General features: G+C 42.7%; 1 protein-coding gene across 1 annotated transcript; it reads right to left on the minus strand.

The window, feature by feature from the left end:
- Positions 1–8,772: 8,772 nt before the first annotated feature.
- On the minus strand, positions 8,773–10,884 carry LOC125464175 (transcription factor HES-5-like). The gene is made up of 3 exons (XM_048556326.1): positions 10,770–10,884; positions 10,491–10,668; positions 8,773–10,392 (listed from the first exon to the last, which is right to left on the minus strand). The coding sequence occupies exons 1-3, from the start codon at positions 10,845–10,847 to the stop codon at positions 10,127–10,129; spliced, it is 522 nt and encodes a 173-aa protein (XP_048412283.1). The 5' UTR covers positions 10,848–10,884; the 3' UTR covers positions 8,773–10,126.
- Positions 10,885–18,077: the final 7,193 nt, after the last annotated feature.

An 18,077-nucleotide genomic window follows, 5' to 3' on the forward strand; every position in this document is an offset into this window, starting at 1 on the left:
GAAAGGGCCTCTTATCTTTCACTTCTTTATTACTTTACTTTTCTAGTTTCTACTCAGGACTGTAATATATAACTTTTAACTTTATTTTTCTACTTAATACTAAGAGGGGCAGTAATTTTTAACTTAGAACTTTGTTTCTTTATTTTTCTACTTTGTACCTAAGATTTTACACCTTTATATCTAAATGGCGCCGGGGCTGGGGGCATTGTACACTTCTCATTGTACTCCTGTATCTCTGTACTTGAGTGCACGTGACAATAAAGTCTAATTTCAAATCTTGGGTGTTGGGCATCCTTTGAATGGGTGAGAGAGGGGCTTTCCAGTTAGAGATTTTAGGAACTGCAGATGTTAGAGAATCCGAGATAACAAAGTGTGGGGCTGGATGAACACAGCAGGCCAAGCAGCATCTTAGGAGCACAAAAGCTGATCTTTTGGGCCTAGACCCTTCATCACAGTTGGCACGACAGAGATGGTACTAAAGGGATGCGTCAGTGTTGGCTAGGGCATGAACTAATGTACTGGGCAGAAACAGGAACAGTGACAATGAGGGGGTGGGAATTGGGAAATAGAAGGGTGTCAAGCCCAGGGTAATAGTCAGTTACAGTGATAATGGGAATGCTACACTTGCCCCCACACCTCCTCCCTCACCCCTATCCCAGGCCCCAAGATGACTTTCCATATTAAGCAGAGGTTCACCTGCACATCTGCCAATGTGGTATAGTGCATCCATTGTACCCGGTGTGGCTTCCTCTACATTGGGGAAACCAAGCGGAGGCTTGGGGACCGCTTTGCAGAACACCTCCACTCGGTTCGCAATAAACAACTGCACCTCCCAGTCGCAAACCATTTCCACTCCCCCTCCCATTCTTTAGATGACATGTCCATCATGGGCCTCCTGCAGTGCCACAATGATGCCACCCAAAGGCTGCAGGAACAGAAACTCATATTCCGCTTGGGAACCCTGCAGCCCATTGGTATCAATGTGGACTTCACCAGCTTCAAAATCCCCCCTTCCCCCACCGCATCCCAAAACCAGCCCAGTTCGTCCCCTCCCCCCACTGCACCACACAACCAGCCCAGCTCTTCCCCTCCACCCACTGCATCCCAAAACCAGTCTAACCTGTCTCTGCTTCCCTAACCTGTTCTTCCTCTCACCCATCCCTTCCTCCCACCCCAAGCCGCACCTCCATCTCCTACCTACTAACCTCATCCCGCCTCCTTGACCTGTCCGTCTTCCCTGGACTGACCTATCCCCTCCCTACCTCTCCACCTATCTTCTTTTCTCTCCATCTTCGGTCCGCCTCCCCCTCTGTCCCTATTTATTCCAGAACCCTCACCCCATCCCCCTCTCTGATGAAGGGTCTAGGCCCGAAACGTCAGCTTTTGTGCTCCTGAGATGCTGCTGGGCCTGCTGTGTTCATCCAGCCTCACATTTTATTGTAATAGTCAGTTACTGCTGGTTAGGAATACCTTTACAAGTGGTGCAGATATTGATACGTGCCAGAGCTGGCATGGAGCTGATAATGGGTACAGGATTAGAAGGTAGATATGGCACACAAAGGGTGGTGTTTATAGGGTCAAAGGTAAAGGAGACCATTCAAGGGTAATAAACGGGGGAACAATAATCATTTTGGACGTGTCAAGGGTAAATAGGAGACGTTGGTAAAAGGGCAGGGAAAGGAGAAAAGGTGGTGGAGTATGTTTCAAATGTAACTCGCGCCACTTTGTTCGCCCCAACGCTGTGAAATTGGTCTGTGAGCCCAGCTCTCGGCTGACTTCCATCTGTACTCGCATCTCTACATTGCTTGATGCCTTTAGATGTGCAATGAGAGCTAACGGCCACTTATTTTGGTGTCCGCCTTTCCCTGTCCTCGGATGGATCGGCCACATTAGGTGCCTTTCAATCAGTTCACTGTGCAGCAGCGGGCCTTCCCCAGGATAGAGCTGGGGGCTGGAGCTCAGAACTGCCGGCCAATCTACTGTGGGCAAATTTTACCAAACGGCAGCGCCACCGGCGGACTGCGGCTGCTGCCTGTAAATACTCCTAACTGCGAAAGGAAGGAATTGAGAAGGTTTCGAGCAGGATTTGCTCCCGAAATCTCTCTCGATGCTCGGTCCACGAACAGGCACTGGGTTCCTTTGAGAAGGGGAGTCCCCGAGCTGTCAAATTAACAGAATACAGTTGAGGTGCACCCTGCATTCTGATTTCTCCAAACACCATTGAGTTCGTACCATCGAGACACCTCTTAGTTTGTTCTTTTCCTGCAGAAAAGAGGATCAACCAATTGACAACAATCGGGGGAAAAATAAAAATGATCGACAGGTTAAAAACAGCAAACCTATTTGAAATGCGAGAGACCAAATCCCAGGGCTATAAGCATAAGTTGGTCACTTGTGGATCTAAATAAAAAGATTTCAGGCAATAACGATTTACCCAGAACACGCTTGGAATGTGAGATTGACATTACAGGGGGCAGTTGTGTCAAAATATTAGAGAAGCACACAAGGAATGGAATAATTATTGTAGTTGACCGGAACAGGCTCGAGGGGTTGAAGGGCCTTTGTTGTATGCTGCAGATTTCTATGGCTCTGCATCAAGGAGGTTACTTTGATCGAGTTGAAGGAAAGCGTTTGGCGGTGTGGGAGACGGGAGGTGGAAATAGTTAGAATAAATGTTGTACATAGAATAATGGGCAGTCTCTGTAAATTTGATGGCTATTTTGAGTGGCGAATTTTAAAGCGATTAAGCAGTGTTTTCACCCCTGACGTTTAACGGAGTTGGAGAAAACAGTTCTCATGAAGTTTGTCATGTTGCAAATACGCAGCGACCAAGAGGAATAACCACCAATTAGAGATCACAAATTTAAGGAAAGAATATTACGGGAGTCTGAATTTGGCACACAGCAATTGAGTACAGGAGTTGAGAAATCACGTCGCAACACACACGACATTGGTGAGGCCACTTTTAGAATACTTCACATCTGGCCTTCCCTGTTCTCGGAAAGATGTTGTGAAACTTGAAAGGGTTCCAAGGAGAATTCCAAGGATATTGCCAGGATTAGAGGGTTTGAGCTATGGGGAGAGGCTGAATAGGCTGTGGCCATTTTCCCCGGAGCGTCGGAGGTTGAGGGGTGACCTTATTGAGGTTTATAAAATCATGATGGATGTGGATGGGGTGAATAGCCAAGGTCTTTTTGTCGCGACATGGGATTCTATAACCAGAGCTCGTAGGTTTAAGCTAAAAATGGAAAGATTTAGCTGGGACTTGAGGGGTAACTTTTCAATGCAAAGGCGAATGTGTGTATGGGACATGCTGCACAGAGGTGGGTACAGTTGCAACGTTTAAAAGGCGTCTGGATGGGTACATGAACAGGACAGATTTACAGGGATATAGGCCAAATGCTGACAAATGGGACTAGATCTTAACCTCTTAGAACTGATAAATTTGCTGGAAAGTATACCTCACTTTGCTGGTTCACGTCAAAAAACAGAAATTCATTGTCAGTCGCGATGGAGAGTCACCGGACTGGAAAACGTTAATTCTGCTTTCTCCGCACATTTGCAGCCATTTCTGTTAAATTTACCAACAATTTCTGTTTGTTTTGTTTCCGATTTCCAGCATCCGCAGTTCCTTGTTTTATTCATTATTAATTCGTGATTCATGTTGTGATGAGTTCAAACGCAGACTTCCTCTAGTGCCCTCTGCCATTCAAATCTCACCTATTTCCGATAACCGTTCTAAGCATGCCCTTTCAGGAAGCTTGTCTTGAGCTTCCGTAGAGATATGGTGTTTGCCTCCAGTCGGGTATTTGCAACAGTTGGGGCAATGCTTCTTAGTCCCATAACACAAGATATAAGGTGGCATTTTAAAATTATTTCAGGTGTTGATAAATATTAATTTTGCAATGCCATGCACTTCAGTGACTGGGCTAATTTTGGATTATGAAGGGGAGCAGGCTTTCACAAACCTGACATGCAATAGTCCCAGTGAAAGTGGAGCCTGACGCCTTTCTATACTCAGTGACGGACTACGATACACAACGGATGCTATGAGCATGTCTCCGAAAGGTATATTGCATACTAAGCGAGAGGCACAGCACGGTTGTTTGTTGGCTGCCATGATATATCTAGGAGAGACAGACAGCAGCGATTTCAGCAATCCATCGTTTTTAGTCTGTAACCTATGTCCCAGTTCACTGGTAACGCGTTCGTGCCCTCAAGGGCAAAATACTATTTAAAATGCAGCTCATGTTGCTGCTTACACCCGCTGGCCAATTCTCAAATACAGCGGCCAATTTTGTTTGGGGGAGATGAAAATGCTCTTTCTTTCACCTACCAAGTATACTTGCAGACCTCGCTCCGAACTCATCCTCCATCATTTCGCTACATATGCTTCTCCGTCAAACGCCTTTCTATATTCCGCCTTCAAAATATTATCTGGAAACAAATGTTACTATTGTGGTCTTTCGCCAAACGTTCGTATGAAAGTTCAAATAAACTAGTTACTTTGTTAGCGTTCTCAAAGAAACAAAGCGGAGTTCCCAGGCCCTCTATTCCTCTATTAACTGCATGCCAGCTGTTTCTTATTCAGTTACTCACCAACCTGGGACGCACACTGTAAAAAAAAACTGGCACTCGCAGCGCAGCAGGCGATAGCGCTTTTCTTTGGGCTTGCAGTTACCTGCGTTATACTCGTAAACCCTAAGTACATTTTGATGCACGCTGGTTTGCTCTGAATCTTGCAAAATCTCACCAGTGTTAAACGTGAAAGGCACTACACAAATACAGTCTTTGTTTCTTTAACGATTCCATAATTTTTTCATAAATCTGGAGCAGGAGGTTTGTGCTTTTAGTATCTCTGCTGTAATCGCTTCAACATCTTTTGAGGGTTTGAATGTTTTGGGCTCCAAACTAGTTTAGATTTGCTTATGCGCCCTTCCGTTTTACAGAGGGCTAGCCCTACAGCGGGACAACAAAGCCGGATCGGGGATATGAAAACTGAAATTCCACGCCCCTGAAGATTTTAAGTTAAATTTGCTGGAGACGTTTAGAGACCTGTTGTCCTTTCACGTGCAGTCTCCTAATGCCACACGACTTGATGGAAAATGTAACCTTTTTGTTGATTAAATTAACCAAGGAGTGCTCTAACACAACCCTGCTGTCATCTCCAACCCTCTCCTTGAACAACAGGGTAATGCAATCTTAATTTGCCGGATGCACAGAAGTTGCTTTCGTTATACTTTCTTCATGCGACAGAGATTCGCCTGCCCAACACACAGCTCTCTGTGTGCGTTTACTGGCGCACAAAGAGCTTCCGTCCTTGTTCTTCACTTGGAAATAAGATGGCATCATTTGTACCGGAAACCAGTGTTCAAAATATTTAGATTAATACCAAACACAATGCAAAAGAATCCAGGCGTCCAACGGAGATCTGAATTATGATTGACATCATGCTTGAAAAAGAAGCCGAATAGAATCATTATGTCCGTCTGTCTGTTTAGCGATATATCTGACTGTCTATCTAACTGGCTATCAATCGATCCATCCGTCCATCTATTTATGTATCCATCTGTCTGTCCGTAATTCTATCTATCTATCTACGCACTGGAATGTTAACGCCTACGCCAAATACTTTTTTTTGTCATATTATATTCACTTCAGGCACATCGAATATCAACGTTGTACAACTAACCTAACTAAATTACTCCAGATTGTACAGAATAGCGATAAATGTTTCTCAATCAACGAATTGGGGGAAAAAAAGTTGAGAGATAGCGTTATTCAACATTTAGAAATAATAGGATTAATCAACATCACTCCTCATGAATTTGCCAGTGGAATGCCGTGTTTTAGTTCGTTTGAGTCTGTTGAGGCTACAAGGATTTTAGCAAGGTTGTTGGCAATAACAGACAGAGCGGACTGGCAAAACCCCATGGGATTCAAGGCAAGAGACAAGATGGATCTGAAATTGGCTCAGTGACATAGTACAAAAGGCTAATGTCGATTGGTGTTTTGTCACTGGCAATTATTCTCAGCGGGGTTCCGCAGGGTTCAGGGTCAGGGCTAATCCATTTCATGGTAAATACTAACGCTTCAAATGTAAACGTCTGGGGGAAGGGCAATGAAGGAGATTAAGAGATTAAAATGATTGTAGATTATATCATATTTGGCAATGAGATTGGTAGTGAGAAAAAAATGTTGTAGATTACCGGTAGAGATTAACTGTTTGGTCGGATGTGCAATACAATGCTTATTAAATTAAATATGCAAGACGGCTGAATTAAATTAATTCCACCTCCTGGGCACCTTCTAAATTACGTTAAATTGAATTCTGAATTTGCATTCCATGCTTTTGTTGCTCTTGTGGTGCAGTGTTAGTATCCCCCGCTAAGACAGAAGGTCGGAGTTCAAGTTCTACCTGGCACGGAGGTGTGACATAACACTTCCAAACAGGATGATTAGAACGAAAGAAGGCATCCTTCATTTAACAAGGGAGACGAGGAGTATAAGAGCAAGTAAGTTTTACTAGAAATGTGTAAGGCACTATAGTTAGGTCACATTGAGTGTGTGAAAAGTTCTGGTTGTGCTTTACAAGTTTGAGTAATCCATTGCAAAAACACATTCCCAGGATATTGGCCGGACTGGAGAAATCGGCTATGAATAAAGATTGTTTAGGCTGTGGTTGTTCGTTTTGGAACAGAGAAGGCTGAACAGAGATTCAACTGAAGCATAGAAAAGAAAGAGGGGGGGTGGACAGAGTGGACAGGAGGGACCGACTTTCCCTCCTTATCAAAGTAGCCAATAATAAGGGAGAAAATAACTAGGTGAAGAAATAAATGAGAGTTGAGGAAAATGTTGATGGGAGCGTCAAGGAATTCAGTACATGAAAAGGTGATCGATGCATAAACCTCAATACTTTCAAAAATTCTTGGATAAGCTTTGGAAGTATCGATTTATCAGATAATAGGCCAAAAGCTGAAGTTTGGTCACTGCTTTTTATCTCTCTGCACAAATGCAATAGGCTGAATGGTGTCTTCCTGCGCCATAAATTTCTATCATTCAAAATTCTCAATTTGCCAATTATAAACAAATTGGCACATGATTAAACTCTATCCTCAAAGAGTTACTTTTGTAGAATTTGAAAGGATCCAATCCCCTGTCATTGAAACATTAACAATAGGAGCAGCAGTAGACCATTTGGCCCTTCCATGTCTGCTCCATCATGCAATATGGTCAATCAACCCAGTACCCTGCTCCCATTGTTCCTCCATACCCCTTGATCTCTTTAACCCGAAAACTAATAAGTAACTCTTTGAAAATATTCAATAATTGGCCCCAATCGCTTTCTGTGGCCAAGAATTCCGCAAGTTCACCACTCCCTGGGTGAAGAAATTTGTCCATCTCTGGGATTAAATGGAGCAAATCACTTCATTGTATTTAATTTGGTTTATACTGTTTCCTTTATAATGTCCTGTTACGTGATTCAATGTTCATTGAACAAACCACGGAATAAAAGAAAGCTGAATTATTCATCCGTATTTGTTGCATGGCTACCACAGGTAACATGGAATTTTGTCAATCAACAAAGAACACAGATTTATAGCCAAGATAATAAAATGTGAGGCTGGATGAACACAGCAGGCCAAGCAGCATCTCAGGAGCACAAAAGCTGACGTTACGGGCCTAGACCCTTCATCAGAGACTCTAGGCCCGTAACGTCAGCTTTTGTGCTCCTGAGATGCTGCTTGGCCTGCTGTGTTCATCCAGCCTCACATTTTATTATCTTGGAATTCTCCAGCATCTGCAGTTCCCATTATCTCAGATTTATAGCCATTTTGTTTTTCAACTCTAATGGTTTGAAGAGGTAATACACGCGTTCAAGAAACTGGATTCGCTAAATTGAAATTCTCGGTTATTTTCCGTTCGTGTCAGCAATCTTTTCTTCTGTCCTCATAACCAAAACGCTTTGAATGTTGTCAATGATCACTGTGCAGTAGTTCATCCAAATCAGGGAGTAGTGCATTACAAGTCAAATTGTTGGACGTTAAGGAAACGCTAGTTATTTAGAAACTGTTGCAGTTCCTGAATGACCTGAAGGACAAATATATTAAATATATAAAGTATCTTATTTTTAGTTCCATGTCGCCTAGTTTCTTGTTTATCCATACTTAATCATATTCTTAGTTCTACTTACTCATTTAACTTAAGCCAATAAGCTCTCAAAGTTCTTTGCAGTCTTCCACTAATTGCAAATCGTTGCGCTAATATGTTTTCTTTAAAAAAATTCGCTTGTTCTTCTGGACGGAAGTAATCTTTGGTTTTATTGCTATCTGCTTCCTATTTTTAATACTAATTTCCCTTTATTGAAAAAAACCGCTTGCTGGCTTCTCTAACATCTAGTAACACCATTTCTAGGAGAAGACTGTATTTTTGATGCCAGATGTCAGTATAAAAACTATAACAAAAACAAAAAGTGCTGGAGGAACTCAGCAGGTCTGGCAGCGCCTGGGAAGAAAAAAAAGTTAATGTTTTGAGCCCCGTATGAATCTTCTTTAGAGTTTGTTTCAGACTTCCAGTATCTGCAGTATTTTGCTTTGATTTAAGGATAGAACGAATTTACACAGGTAAAGAAGGAAGGGAGATAGTTAAATCAATGTTGCAAGAAGTCATTCAGTTCGTTTTGCCGGCTTACTCGAATTATAACGCGCAAATCTGCGAAAATTCAGGTAAACTAAATAACTTCAATGACTCGCCTGTATTAGAATAGTTTTGATTACGTTTTATTCGTGGTTGCATGTATATAGTACAAGGCATCGTGTACATTCAAGCGGGGTATATATTCTGACATTGCAAGTTATAATAGATTAAAAGCAACTTCCGAGCATTTTCAAAGCAAGAACTTGCACTTGTATCGCTCGCTTTAGACAGATGAAAACAAATCTCCGAGTAATTTGCAGGCAACAAATGGTGGGCTCTCAATTTGTACAAAGGACGAGAATTCAAAGACGTAATGTATTCCAGAGATGTAAGAAGGCGAGCTTCCTCATGAACCAAATAGTGGGTAAAATTTCACCAAGAGATTTAACAGATCCCAAGGTCGCCGATCATTTAGTTTACCCTGAACAAGGCGCCAGGGAAGTTGCTAAAATCAGTATCCGAGATACCAAAGGTCTGGGGAAAGTTTCCAAAGGTACAGCTTTACCAATGTTGGGTCTATTAGAAGTTATGAATCATCAAGTTTCAACGTACTGCAGAATGGTCGCTACTTTGAGTGAATGCCAATGGCCTCGTTGAATAGACGTGGAAGTATGTGTTAGTCACTGAGCAATAGCCAGAAATTATGCTGAATACAGATCAGATTTGGAATTCGCCAAGACAGTGCTAAGGACAGAAAAGGGGGCGGGAATGCACCGATTCCTCTGGGACAGTTATGAGAGTTCAGTGCTGTGAGATTTGAGGTGGTTACGTGCGGAGAGGATGGCATTACTTAGGATAGTCAAACTAAACGTGGACAGTCAGGTTAGAGATGTGCCATGTCTCTATTCTCTGCGTAACGGATGTGGGACTTGGGCGGCGAGGTCGGCGCCCACCTAGTGACAGTGGAGACCTGAAAGGCTGTGCAAATAGGAGGGATATGAGACCTGTAGAGGGCGTTGGTGAGAGAGTGTAGGGAAATCTATCCACGTGGGAGTATCAAAGAGCTAAAGGGGTGTGAATATGGTGAAGGAAATGGTGTTGTCACTGACTCATGAGTAATCTGGTAACAATCAAACACCCGCCCGCCTAACCTCGTACAATTGACCTCCAAGAATTGCAGCATCTCTTCACCATGAAGAAAACAAACAAAACGATCCCTTTCCAGGATCTGGGACCACGTTTTATTAATTACATTGATGACAGTTATCGAAACGAGAAGTCTGACTAAACTATCGATAGCGCAAAATCCGGACATTCTTTATAAAATGACGCGCCCCATAAATGGGGGCAATACGCTTTCTTCAATATGAAGCAACCCTTACAACAGTTCCAGTTCTACCACAGTTACTGCTGACACTGGAGAATGATTCTCCTACATCGTCTTCACCACCACTGCAAACGGGCAGAGTATCCCACATTCTGTGTTGCATTACCAGGGTCTCCACAGGGATGCCTGGCAACACTGAGCTGGCCGCTCGCTGCCGGTCTGACAGGGAGCAGAGGACAGAGGGCATACAGGATAACTCACGGTCGCCTTGGCCGGACACGGTGGCTGTCTTCTTTGGAAACGGGTCACTAACTTCTTCTGAATGTCGGTCTTGTCTTCTTGGGCAGAGAAAAAGCGCAGAGCCTCTTGCAAACATCGAGAGTATCCTTCGTTGTAGTCACGTTCCGGAGTGTTGGCTGGACCGCTAGCTACAAAATAAGAGGGAAAACATAGGCTCAGTGTCACATACACTAGTTCCAACTGAACGCGCGGGAAAAAAAACCACGCTCGGGATTATGAGTCTTACCTCTGAGCTGTTGGCTGTGGTGCTTCAGGTAATTCACAGTCATTTTCAGGATGTCCGCTTTCTCCAGCTTCATATTGGGCTCCTCCGTTTGAAACTCCCTTCCCAGTAAAGTCTTCAGCTGGTTGATGCTGCTGTTTATCCGATCCCGGCGCCTTTTCTCTATTGTGATCTTCATTATCTGAAAACAGAGCGGATTAAGTAAGATATTTTATATCTGACTGCAAGCATTGGAAGTCCTCATTGCCAATGTTTAAATTCACCACATTCTTTTATGCTCACTTTGCTTTTCTGTTTGGCTGTGAATTTTTCCCCCGAGAATTCCCGGTTGATAATGTCGGCAATATTGGTCGGAGCCATGCCTGACAATTGAAAGAGACTAAAGCGGGACTTGCGCTTGATGAGATCCGGCTGGCGGGAATCCTCCTCTATTTATACCTCTGCATTTACATGAAAAAAGCGTGAGTCGGTGTTTCATGAGGTTTCCCACACTCTCTGGCCAACGAACGCTTTCAGAAGGACAATAGCCGCATCGTTGCCTTGTAAATGCCAAACTAATGATGGGCTTTGACATTGCTTTTGCGTGGGAATCTCTGAGGACCATCTGGACTGTCCGTGTGACAGAGCAAACCCGGGGGCAATTAGTCACGTTCCGAGTTATGAGAATCTGAGAAAGGTGATTTCATGTTCCTTGACACGGAATCATGTTACACTGCAAAACGCACTTTGGCATCTATCTCATTCTGAAGCTAATTTCAATGCTTATCCTTCGTTCAAGCATCTATGGCACCAGAATTAATATCGTGAGAGCGAATTTATGACCAAAGGAAGGTAATCTCCACAAGATGGACTGGCTGAATTATGCTTTCTGCAAACAGAGTTCAAATGCATTCGTCTAATTTCCTGCAACTGCGTAATAAAAGATGCACTGCCAATGTGAAATAAATTGGGGAATTCACTGAATTTTAATTTTTGGCTTATCGCGATATAATTACCAAATAAATATATCGGAATTATGACTTCCTGGGGTAGATTAATAGTTTCTCGTACCTTTCATTGTAGTGTGTTTTAGGTCTTTCTACTAAATAGCAGCATTCTGTCCTTTAAGATAGTATGTTCAAGTCCCACTTCAAAGATTTGAGCACAAATCCCTCGCAGGAATTCTTAGGCGGTACTGACGGAGTGCCGCACTGTTGGAGGTGTTTTCTGTTGGGTGAAACCAGGCCCCACCTATAAAATAATCCCAAAGCACTAGTTCAAAGAAAAGAGAAGAGTCTGTTCCTGGTATCCAGGCCAGTAATTACCTATAAATTAATACCTCTAAAAGTAGATCAATGTTTCATTTTCATAATACTGTTAGTGGGAGTTTCCTATGTACAAATTAGCACTTCAGAAGCGCTTCAACCATTGTAAAACGCTTTGGGACGTTGTGTTAGGCGCTGTATAAATGCAAGGCGTTCTTTCTTCATCCTGTTGTAATATTCTAATTACCAACCACAAGGTGGAATTCCGCTCTGTGAAGGCGTGTATTTCAGAAATAGTAACAGATATGTCAGTCTGATGAGTTGTCTTCCAGATGTTTAACAGGTGACACTGTCGTGAGCTAAACGAGTCAAAGAAACTTGTTGAGTGGCAGCAGCACAAGCAGAGACAGCTGTTTCCAAGTTAAGCTTGTGTATTGTGCTATTGACCCGTCACCTCTCAAGCCGACACGTGGGAAACTTCCAGCAACAATTACCTGACGCCTGAGGAAAGAAAATGTGAATCCTAAAATCCTCCTCGCCTGTGAATTCCAGTTGATTTTTTTTCCATCAGAATGAGCTGCTGATATTGATCGTTTCTTAAGTTTAATTTACCAGTCCCTCAACCAACAGCGCTGAATGAATTATGAGCTCTCAAAAAGCCAAGAAACGTAATGATGATCAGATATTGCTCGTGCATACACATTTTACACCATGCTATTGTCACCCTACCTTAGCTGAATCACGTTAAACAACAGAACTGGTCAGGTGGGCAGAAAAGTGTCAATTCCACAGGAGTGTGCGATAACACAAAAAAGGGGAACACACAATGAGCAGGAGGAACTCGGGGTCATTGCAGATATATCCACAGATCTTTAAAGATCGTAGAAAAGGTCGATAAGATGGTTCAGACTTACATGATAGTTTGTTTTATTATCCAGCGCGTCAGAGTAAATGAATTGGGAGATTATAATGGGATTGTTTAAATGTCACTTAAGCCACAGTAATACTGCATACAGTTCAGGCCATCACATTGCTGGAAGAATGTGACTTTACTGGAGAGAGCACTTAAAAGAATATTAGCAGGAGTAGAGAAGTTTTCACCCTTGAGAATGGATTGGAGAGTTTGGGATTGTTAGCTTTGGGGCAGAGCGGGGGGAGGGGGAGTGGAAATTTAGACCAATTGGATAAATTTATGAAGGATCTAGATAAAGTGCCTAGAAATGACAAACAAAAACAGAAATTGCTGAAATAGTTCAGCAGGTCTGGCAGCGTCTGTGGGGAGAAATTAGAGACAGTGAGCCTTCCTCAGAACTAGAAACGCCATATTGGCATGAGGAGAGATGATAAAAAACCAAGAAAGATGGATTTGAAGTAACGTTGCAGAAAGGTTGAAGCCGTGTTTGGGAGAACTAGTTTAACCCAGGGAGTGACGGGATCTGGAATTCTTCGTTTGAAAGTATGAAAATTAGTAAACAAAAACTCAGTGCCTCATCACCATCAAGATTTTAAAGAATAGCCGGCTTGATGGCATGATATCTGCCTCCTTCAATAATAACTCCTAAACATGGGCGTCATCAACGGGATGGGACTGTAACCACTCGCCAAATCACCTTCATTAAGAAGCACCCCGCCCCACAACATCAGCTCTATATCCTCGCATAGGAACGCTCGCTTCTCCAAGTTACTCTCCAGGGCATGCTGTTTTGGAAATATATCCTCATTCCATCAAATCCCTGGATTAAGATCCCTATTTGACAATCCCTACTTTTACCACATGGGCAGCAGCGGCTCAAGAAGACACCGCCACATTCTGAGGAGCCCTCTTCTGCGGACAATTAGTGGTTGGTCTCGGTGTTGCCAGATACGCCCACATTCCATGAATGAATAAAGCAAAACAGTTATTTCCCAGATGTTTGCCAAGTGCAGCACTGAGGCTTTTACAAACCTCTAAACATATATATCAGAGCGTGTCAGTGCCTTTCAAGTCCACTTAAGTGCGGGGCTTTTGTGCTGACGGTGTCGCTGTTAGACTCGACCTCTGCTAATCCGCAACGCGTGGGAAAGAGGCCGGAGCAGCCGCCACGCATCCACTTTCAAACATCATCAAACACCAGGAGTGAGCTGTAAACAAGAACACCTCAATGGCATATTCACAGCGAGGGGTAACGTGTGAAGGCCATAAAGACGGGGATGGACTTGCCGAAGAACGTCATACACTCTGGCAGAATGGGTTATCTACTACTTGAAGTCTTGTGTTAAGGTTTTATTTAAACAATTATTGTGGCTTATCAAAACTGATAAATTATTGGCGTATGTTACTGAAAACAATGACGAACTATGCATGGACGAATGGAGTTTTGTGATTGGCTTTTCAAAAAAGCATAATAACCTGAAACCCCAAAGATTAAAAAGTTATATTGCTTCGTGTTGTGAATGATTCATTTGTCTATATGCATCCTCTATTTTGAATGAAGAACAGTTAATAAGGGTCCTTCATTACAACAAATAATTGAAATATTTGAATGCTGCAAAGTAATTATTGAGAAGCAGCGTAATATATTTTTTCCTCTACTAAATAATTCTAAACTAAATAACTAATAAACACTCAAGAAACTTGGAACATCACAGTAAAGGACTATAGCCAGACATGTCATGGTAATTGTTATATCTTGACGCTAAAAGCGTAGATTTATTTGCTAATGGAATCATGCTTTGTGAGCCTGTGCCTATTTCTCTGAAATTCTATTCTAACAGACATGTTATTGAGTTTAAAGTCAATATAGTAATCACATTGGTGCTATTATTGGCACAGGTTAAATTCAAGGCTTACCATACTTCAAAAGTGGCAAGAATATAGAGCGAGCAATGAGACCTTACCATTATGTACTCTAGTAGCAATCATTTTTAACAGTGATATATTCTATTGTATCAAAGGGAAACAGTTTGTGAATGGAAATGCAAGTTTTCTTTCTGTTGAATGGTTTCCTTTATGACCAATTTTGTTTTTCTGTCCTCAACACTGCAAAGTACGCAACAATACAGGATTAAATTAATACCCTTATTTCCATCTGGATATTCGAAGTGTCTTCACATTGTATTTTATATCTGCAAACTGAGCAAGGATCCGTATGTCTCATGTCTCATTTTAAGTAAGACAGGTCAAATAATGGCAACAAAATTCACTGCAAGAGACTTAATCATAACCAGCAGTTGGCCTGATAAATATGTGAACATGAAAAGAATGTTTACAATTGCAGCAACGTACATTTGTACAGCAGTTTTATGTGGAGGCATCAGAGACAGTAAGATGCTGGAGTCAGAGATAACACAGTGTAGGGCTGGAGAAACGCAGCAGGCCAGGCCCAAAGTTAAGGAATGTCACGTGTTATTTTCTTTCTTGCATTTTTGACTGGGAAAGAAAATAAGAGGAAAAAGGACTATTTCAAACCAAAGGAATGTGGAAGGAATTGCTGCATTTCTAAAAACCAGTTACTGAAACACATTGTGTATGATATTTACACCACTGCTTTGCACAAGCAGAGGTGGAAGCTGTTTGTAGATGGCAGGAAACCTGTATTTGTGTGTTTGTGCACACATGTGTAAAATTTGATTTGGTTGGCAGCAATTAGCTGGCAGTGCAATTGTGACCCATCATAGGTCCTGAAGATCATCAGCCTGCGACACTTCTCTGGTTCCTGGGTAGCTGAATACCTTGTGTGTGTGAACAACGCAGCGAGAAGCCATAGACTACTGGAAGGATCAGTGCAATCTCGTTATCTCTGCTGTAAAAATACCTGACACCTGAAAAAACCTAATTTTTTTTCTCCCAAAAGTTGGCACTAACTAGTATATTAAAAGACTTTGTAGTTTGAGTACCAATTGCCCGATGCCATCTACAAAGATGTCAAAATAACTTGGAGAAAGGTGATTGAAGAACAGAAAGTCCTGCAAGCACAGGGATCATCTCAGTGAGATTGGGAACTGCAGATGCTGGAGAATCCAAGAGAATGAAATGTGAGGCTGGATGAACACAGCAGGCCCAGCAGCATCTCAGGAGCACAAAAGCTGACGTTTCGGGCCTAGACCCTTCATCAGAGAGGGGGATGGAGTGAGGGTTCTGGAATAAATAGGGAGAGAGGGGGAGGCGGACCGAAGATGCAGAGAAAAGAAGATAGGTGGAGAGGAGAGTATAGGTGGGGAGGTAGGTAGGGGATAGGTCAGTCCAGGGAAGACGGACAGGTCAAGGAGGTGGGATGAGGTTAGTAGGTAGGAGATGGAGGTGCGGCTTGGGGTGGGAGGAAGGGATGGGTGAGAGGAAGAACAGGTTAGGGAGGCAGAGACAGGTTGGACTGGTTTTGGGACGCAGTGGGTGGAGGGGAAGAGCTGGGCTGGTTGTGTGGTGCAGTGGGGGGAGGGGACGAACTGGGCTGGTTTTGGGATGCGGTGGCGGAAGGGGGAATTTTGAAGCTGGTGAAGTCCACATTGATACCATTGGGCTGCGGAGTTCCCAAGCGGAACCCTGCAGCCCAATGGTATCAATGTGGACTTCACCAGCTTCAAAATCCCCCCTTCCCCCACCGCATCCCAAAACCAGCCCAGTTCGTCCCCTCCCCCCACTGCACCACACAACCAGCCCAGCTCTTCCCCTCCACCCACTGCGTCCCAAAACCAGTCCAACCTGTCTCTGCCTCCCTAACCTGTTCTTCCTCTCACCCATCCCTTCCTCCCACCCCAAGCCGCACCTCCATCTCCTACCTACTAACCTCATCCCACCTCCGTGACCTGTCCGTCCTCCCTGGACTGACCTATCCCCTACCTACCTCCCCACCTATACTCTCCTCTCCACCTATCTTCTTTTCTCTGCATCTTCGGTCCGCCTCCCCCTCTCTCCCTATTTATTCCAGAACCCTCACTCCATCCCCCTCTCTGATGAAGGGTCTAGGCCCGAAACGTCATCTTTTGTGCTCCTGAGATACTGCTGGGCCTGCTGTGTTCATCCAGCCTCACATTTCATTATCTTGGATCATCTCAGTGAACTCTGTTAAACTATTGAACAATTGTTCCCAGTTTCCCAACCATAAAACATTTTAATAATTGTTTCTGTCTTCTATGAGTATATTGGTGCTTTAGAATGAGGTTAGAGGTTTAGCTAGTCTAGTTATATGTAAATAGTGCATAAGATTTTTATTTCCTTATGACTGAAATGGACATACTTACAACAATTGCAGTTTGTGTTAAGTAGAGGAGGCTGGCCAATGTGTTTTGTTAATTTTGTTTGAACAGATAAGTAAATTAGGTTTATTTGTGCGCTTTCATAAGATTTTGTTTGTGCGGTGACACTGGAAATAATAAGGTTTGAGTACCAGTGCACTTTCTCAAGGGATCATACCAAGAGTATGGTGGCTCATGATGGGATTATTTTGAAAAAGAGGACCAGATGAGAGGCAATGAATTTGGTGTGGTGTGACTAAATGATAAAGATGATGAAAACTCTATGTGTTGTCAACAAATAAGAAATGGCATTGGAAATTGTAAAATATTCCTTTCTGGTGGCAGAGTTGCGCACAGTTGTCTGACAGTCTTAAGTGAACTTCGAAAAAAAACAGTTTCTTTGAATTGGCATGTAAATTGGGTCATCCTTGTCAGCTGAAGACCAGAAGGCAAATATAACTAAAGTACTAGCATGGGCATATGGATTTAATAGAAATGCAAGAGAGACTGAGTGTTCTGGGCAGTGAAAATCTGAATCAAGTGAAATTCAGTTAATGTTGAAGGAGCTTGAGCATGAAGAGAAGATGAAAAGGCTGGAATTCCAACAGGAAACAAATGACTAAGAAAAGGCAATAGAATTAAGAGACAGGAAATGGTAATAAGAAAACTAGAATAAGAGCTGAAATGGGAAACAGAAGAAAGGGAGATAAGAAGAGAGAGAAAACATGAATATTAGCTTGAGATAATGCATGAGAAAAGCAACATTAGCTGCTGATGCAGATTCTGATAGGAGGACTCTAATCATTCTCTAAAGTCCAGGAAGGAAATGTTTACATTTGTACAAATCCTACACAATTTGAGTTGAAAGATATGGAAGCATTCTCTATGTCCTTTGAGAAAATTGCAAGACAAATGAATTGACCAAAGGAAATATGAACTTGTCCATGCAGAGTAAGTTGACAGTAAAAGAATAGGAAATATATGCTTCACTATCAGAGAGATTATGAGGCTATTTAAAAAATTACATTGGTTGCATTTGAGGTATTGTTTGAGGCAAACAGGCAAATGTTCTACAATTTATGAAAATAGCCTAGGAAAACATATCCTGCATTTGAAAGAGTTAAGCAAAGTAATT

The sequence above is a fragment of the Stegostoma tigrinum genome, chromosome 26 (assembly GCF_030684315.1).
Source record: "Stegostoma tigrinum isolate sSteTig4 chromosome 26, sSteTig4.hap1, whole genome shotgun sequence".
NCBI lineage: Eukaryota > Metazoa > Chordata > Chondrichthyes > Orectolobiformes > Stegostomatidae > Stegostoma > Stegostoma tigrinum.

Excerpts from the sequence above, each read along its gene's own strand:
- LOC125464175 (XM_048556326.1), bottom strand. The coding sequence starts at position 10,847 with ATGGCTCCGACCAATATTGCCGACATTATCAACCGGGAATTCTCGGGG. Across the intron at positions 10,669-10,769 it reads CAGCCAAACAGAAAAGCAAA|ATAATGAAGATCACAATAGA; the intron begins GTGAGCATAAAA and ends CTCTGTTTTCAG. Across the intron at positions 10,393-10,490 it reads CCACAGCCAACAGCTCAGAG|CTAGCGGTCCAGCCAACACT; the intron begins GTAAGACTCATA and ends CTTATTTTGTAG.